The sequence below is a fragment of the Ailuropoda melanoleuca genome, chromosome 6 (genome assembly GCF_002007445.2).
Source record: "Ailuropoda melanoleuca isolate Jingjing chromosome 6, ASM200744v2, whole genome shotgun sequence".
NCBI lineage: Eukaryota > Metazoa > Chordata > Mammalia > Carnivora > Ursidae > Ailuropoda > Ailuropoda melanoleuca.
The window spans coordinates 96815419-96821418 of NC_048223.1; the positions used below are offsets into that span (position 1 = coordinate 96815419).

The 6000-nt window shown below is 41.1% G+C and overlaps 1 protein-coding gene across 1 annotated transcript in view; it reads right to left on the reverse strand.

Moving 5' to 3' along the window:
* The window catches only part of LOC117802813 (1-phosphatidylinositol 4,5-bisphosphate phosphodiesterase epsilon-1-like), a 75579-nt gene extending 69789 nt beyond the window's left edge, over positions 1 to 5790 (reverse strand). The window contains exon 1 of the mRNA XM_034663610.1: positions 5725 to 5790. Within this exon, the coding sequence (XP_034519501.1) occupies positions 5725 to 5790 (66 nt within the window). The remainder of the gene's footprint in view (positions 1 to 5724) is intronic.
* Positions 5791 to 6000: the final 210 nt, after the last annotated feature.

Consider the following 6000-nt stretch of genomic DNA (forward strand, 5'->3'; position numbering starts at 1 on the left):
GAGCCTATTGTGAGGATTAAATGAATCATGTCAAATACTTCATCTGACACTACATCACCCTTCAATAAATACAAATTTTACAACTATTCTCACACCGTATATTTATGTATTTTTTTCTTTTATCTTTATTATTCTTGCTAAAAGCTTACCCAGTTTATTAGTGTTTTAAAAAATCCAACTTTTTTTGGTTTTCTATTTAAATAATGTATTATTTCTCTTTTAGGCTTTAGTCTGTTGTTTTCTGACTAGTTTCCTGTGTTGAACGCTTACAGAGTTTAATATACACCTTTCCTCTTTTTATTATGCTTTTTAAAAGATTTATTTGTTTTAGAGAGAGAGAAGGAGGGGGAGGGGCAGAGGGATAGAAAGAGAGAGAGATAACTCTCAAGCAGACTCCCTGTTGAGTGTAAAGCCTGATGCGGGGCTCAATCCCAGGACCCTGAGTTCATGACCTGAGCTGAAATCAACTGATTCAGCCACCCAGACTCCCCTCGAATAAATGCGTTTAAAAGTTATAAACTTCCCTTCAGTACTGCTTTAGGTATAGCCAAGAAGTTTGGGTATGGAGTTTTTTTTTTAAAAACTGTCATTCAGTTCTAAACATTTGAGAATTTCTGTTATGATTTTTTTCTTTAGCCTACGAATTATTATAAGTATGTTTTTTTCTTTCCTAAACTGTTCAAGTCAGATTTTTGGTTGCAAAACAAAAAAACCAATTCTTTTTTTTATTTTTTATTTATTTTTTATTTTTTATTTTATTTATTTTTTTTTTTTTAAAGATTTTTTATTTATTTATTTATTTGACAGAGACAGAGACAGCCAGTGAGAGAGGGAACACAAGCAGGGGNAGGAAGAAGCAGGCTCATAGCGGAGGAGCCTGATGTGGGACTCGAACCCAGAACGCCGGGATCAGGCCCTGAGCTAAGGCAGACGCTTAACGACTGCGCCACCCAGGCACCCCGCCAATTCTTTTTTTTAAAGATTTTGTTTATTTATTAGATAGAGACAGCCAGTGAGAGAGGGAACACAAGCAGGGGGAGTGGGAGAGGAAGAAGCAGGCTCCCAGCAGAGGAACCTGATGCGGGGCTCGATCCCAGAACACAGGATCACGCCCTGAGCCAAAGGCAGGCGCTTAACGACTGTGCCACCCAGGCGCCCCATGAAAACCAATTCTTGATAGCTTAAGTAGAAAAGAAATATATTATATCAGAATCACTGGGAAGCCTGGAGAATCAGGCTCAGAAAGTGGCTGGAACCAAGAAAGGGAAGACACAACCATGCTCATATGTCAGGAACGGTCAGCTGAAGACCAGCTGCTGGTGTTTCTCCACTGGATGCTCACTGCTACCACATGACCTCTGCCCCTGGACAGTCACTACTGACGCTGAAATGTCACCTTTGCTCCCCTCCTAATGTCTTTCTTTTACAACATTCTTTTAGCTAATCATTTATATTTTTTAATGATTTGTTGAAATTTTCAGTCAAGTTTTTTAAAACTTCTCAATATGGAAAATTGTAAACACAAGTAAAACGAGGGAAAGTACTGGGGCGCCTGGGTGGCACAGCGGTTAAGCGTCTGCCTTCGGCTCAGGGCGTGATCCCGGCGTTATGGGATCGAGCCCCACATCAGGCTCCTCTGCTATGAGCCTGCTTCTTCCTCTCCCACTCCCCCTGCTTGTGTTCCCTCTCTCGCTGGCTGTCTCTATCTCTGTCGAATAAATAAATAAAATCTTTAAAAAAAAAAACGAGGGAAAGTATTGCATATATATATAATGAAACAATTTGATGATCACCTTGGTTTCAGCAGGATCAGCATTTTCTGGCAAGTTTTTTTAAAAAAAGTTCTAGAGGGCTTTTGTTAAATGTCAAATATTAACTTACTAGAAATTGACATTTTTCAATCTTTAANCACTCCCCCTGCTTGTGTTCCCTCTCTCGCTGGCTGTCTCTATCTCTGTCGAATAAATAAATAAAATCTTTAAAAAAAAAACGAGGGAAAGTATTGCATATATATATATATAATGAAACAATTTGATGATCACCTTGGTTTCAGCAGGATCAGCATTTTCTGGCAAGTTTTTTTAAAAAAAGTTCTAGAGGGCTTTTGTTAAATGTCAAATATTAACTTACTAGAAATTGACATTTTTCAATCTTTAAGTCTCCCCATGAATGAATAGGATGCCTCTCTTTATTTATTCAAATCTAATTTCTTCAAAATGATTAGACACATGTATGTGTGCATGCACATGTATATACATGTATGTATATCATCATGATTATCCTTAATTTCCATATTTGAATGCTTTTGTTGCTGCTATGAATGAGATCACCCCACTATATCTCTAAGTAGATATTAGTGTTATATAGAAAACCTGCTGGGTTTTGAATATTTCACTTATATCCAGTGACTCTAGTAAGTTCTCATTAATTTTAAGTATTTTGTACTTTTGTCTTGCATTATCTAGAAGCATAATCACATTTTTTCTGCAGGTGGTCATAATTTTACCTTTTCTTTTTCAGGAGGTATATTTTTTTCTTCCATGTATCCATGTGGCTAACCCTCTGAAGAAAAATGTACCATCACAATGACTGAGCTCACTTTATATTTATGACCACAATTGAACTTAATGCCTGGCATTATAATTCATTATTACATTCGCTCTCCCTCTTTCCTAAAGGAGTATTTCATACCTTCTCTCTCAAACTTTTTGCACCTCCTACCATATTTTTACTCTCACCTTGAGGTACATTGTTTGAGGACATTGTTTGCCATTTCATTGTGAACATAGAAGCAAGCAGTAGAAATCTTTCATAAGCTTCTAAAATCTCTAACTACCTCCTATCATCCACACCTATTTTCCAGTTGCTAAAGCTATATAGCAAATTATCCCAAAACTTGTGGCTTAAAAGACTGAGAACATTTATTTTGCTCACAAACCTACAATTTGGGCAGGGATTGTCAAAGATAGCTTTTGTCTGCTCTACTTGCCGGAGCTAGGGTAGCTTGCTTGAAGGCTAGGGCCCCAGAATCCTCTTGAAGGCACACTTACTCACACATCCAGGGTTAATGCTGGTTGTCAGCTGGGACCCTAGCTGGGACCCTAGCTGGGACCATCAGCTGGAACCCCTCCTTGTATGTTCCACATAGATTAATTCATTTCAATCCTCACAACAGCCCTTGGGAGTAGGTATAGTTTACAGAGAGGAAAATGAGGCACAGATAGGTAGGTAACTTGCCTGAGGGCTCACACCAAGGGGGTAGATTGGGGATTTCAACTCAAGTGGTCCCACACCAGAGTCTGTGCCCCTAATACTGGCTATGCTGACAGATAACGTTTAGAATTGTCTCTCCCTGCTTGGCCCACTGTTCCCACCAGATCTCCTCCACCATCACTTCTAAGCATCTCAGAGAAGTAGAGTTACTTACTACTTTAACAAATGGATTGTTTTTCACCAACCTCAAACTCCCTTAATACTTCACCATCACATATGAAATAACTCTAAAAAGCTTGTTTATGGCTCTCTCCCACTATCTGAATGCACGAGCCTATTTTCAGACAGCTGGTAAACCCAGTACAATCAGATGCAGTGACTTCAAAGGGGAGAAGATGGTGATTCTTAAACTAAGAGCTCACTTGTTCTTTCCGTTCTTGGTTTTCAAAGCTACCAAGATGTCTGTTGGCAAATACCTCTGCCTGGCAATTAGCTACTGTTTAGCAAAGATCAATACATTTGTCAGTGATGCCTGTGCAGACCTCAGGGCTTGTTTATAAATGGGTTAACTGATGGCCGTCTTGTTGAGTGTGGCAAAGGGCCAATCTTTTTTCTGTAATATGTGCAGCAGGGAGTGTGGGGCCTCCCGTTGGCAGCAACAACCACAAAGTCAGAGACCGCCCCCCCAACCTGAAAAATTACAGTATGGGAGAGGAAGAAAACAGGGAGATGATTCCATTTCTTAAAATGGTTTTACAACTTAAATTCCCTAGTCCCAACATTTATAACTTATTTAAATCAATTTCTATCGAATGCAGACCATTATGTAACAAGTTCAAAAAAGATGTGTGCTTTCTTCTGAAATTTCAAACACAGACACTCTATATTTAAATAAAGTTTCCACAGCAGTTTTTCTTGGGGCTTTTGTTTTTGTTGCTTTTGACTATGCAGAATCATCTCGTATACAAAGATGTGTAACTTAATTTACTGAAGCTGGATTTTCCATGGAAATTATCCAGTGCTCCCCCAATTCCCCCACTTTATCTGACAGTCTTTTTTCCTCCAGATAATGGCTGGCAGCAACCCACAGCATGGAGGTTATATGCTGTACTTTTGAAAAAGTCTTGAATGGAGCCATTGTTCCCCTGAGATGGTCTGCATGTTTCACTGAACAGAGAGCAGGGTGTAAAAAAGGCACCTTGTGTGCAACTGTTGGCGAGGTTGGGAAGTGAATTAAAATCTCCAGAAAGTCTGGGCAGTGCTGTTCAGAGGAGCAATGAACCCTCTGGAAGCACTGTTAGCTCAGACATTCCAATGCGGTGAGGCAGCCTCAGGGACACGGCTCCCTCCAGTCTCATTTAGAGAGGGAACGAGGGGGCGAGCAAAGGACATTGATTTGCATCCGCTCTCTTTGCAGAGATTTGGGGAAGGTGCTCTTTCCCAGGCATGGGATGATGCTGGTTATCACACTCAGGTAACTTTCTCTATCCAATTGACTTAGATTTGCCTTGGTTACTAACAGTGCAATGACTCATTTGGAGGATTCAATGTTAACTGCTTGTGCATCCACCAGTTTGTAGCAATCTAATTCCCATGTGCCTAATTTAAACAACAACAACAACAACAAAGCACAAGTGTTTGGGGGCTCCTGGTGACTGATGATGTTTGACATTACTAGATTCATTAAATGATTTCTAAAACCATTGTGGAAAACAATATATTAGATAAACAGTGTACCTTGTTTACTGTCAGCGATGGTTCATTTTTCCTGGCTCCTCCACTCACCTGTCCTGCTCTTAATGAACAAAGTTTCCTCAGTGTCCTCTGCAGAGACCTTTCCAAAACCAGCTCTCAAGGGAGGCAGTAGTGTTGATTTTCATTAAAATCCTAGTGGTGAGAAAACAGCAAAACAGTTAAGGACCAGGCTGGCAGATTTTTCTTATAGGCAAAAATTCTTTGGTGTCCTCTTGTGCATTCTTGCTCCAACCTCTCCTGTGCCCTGGAGGCCCAAAGGAGGGGAGGTCGCTTTTAAGAGCGACCTAAGAGAAAGGGTCAAACCTGAGGCAGGAGGAGAGTGTGTGGGTGGAAATGGTAATGTTTTAGGTAGAGGCTCAGCCTAAACACAGGTGCTGAGTTGAAGTGGGAGAGACATTATGCTGGGTGGTCCATATTAACCAGGATGAGGCAGGTTCCTACAGTCATGGGGAGTTAATTTGGAAGGCCGTAGGGAGCCTGTGAAGGTTTCTGCACAGATTTAAGTTGTAGAAGAGGGCAAATAATATTGCTGTGCTGTGAGGGATGATTGGGTCCAAGATGAGGACAGATGGGAGGGGTTATGGGCCACAGGAAATGGTGCTGTTTGAATGTACGAGGAGGTGTCAGACCTATGGAAAGGTCATTTGTCCACCAAAATACATAAAGAGGAACAGGTTTAGGGGAAAGGAGGAGGAATGATAGTTCGACCTTTCTCCAGGTCCCTGGCCCTCCTGACTGTCAACGGGGTATACAAACCACCCAGCGCCTAGAGAAGGCTCTGTGCAGAGCTTGTAGTTTCTGGCGGTGGTTGAACATCCCCATGTTTGCTTCAGCAATGAGAGAGCACTGGATTTGGAGTCCACGGACCTGAATGGCCACTATTAGCAGCAAAAGGAGTAGTTCCAGAGCTTGGCACAGCGCCAAGCACGGTATGGCGCTCAATAAAATTTGTTAAATTAATGACTGACCGAATGGGATCGAGACTTGGTGCTGCCATTTACCAAAGTAACCTTGGTCAAGTGACCCATCCGC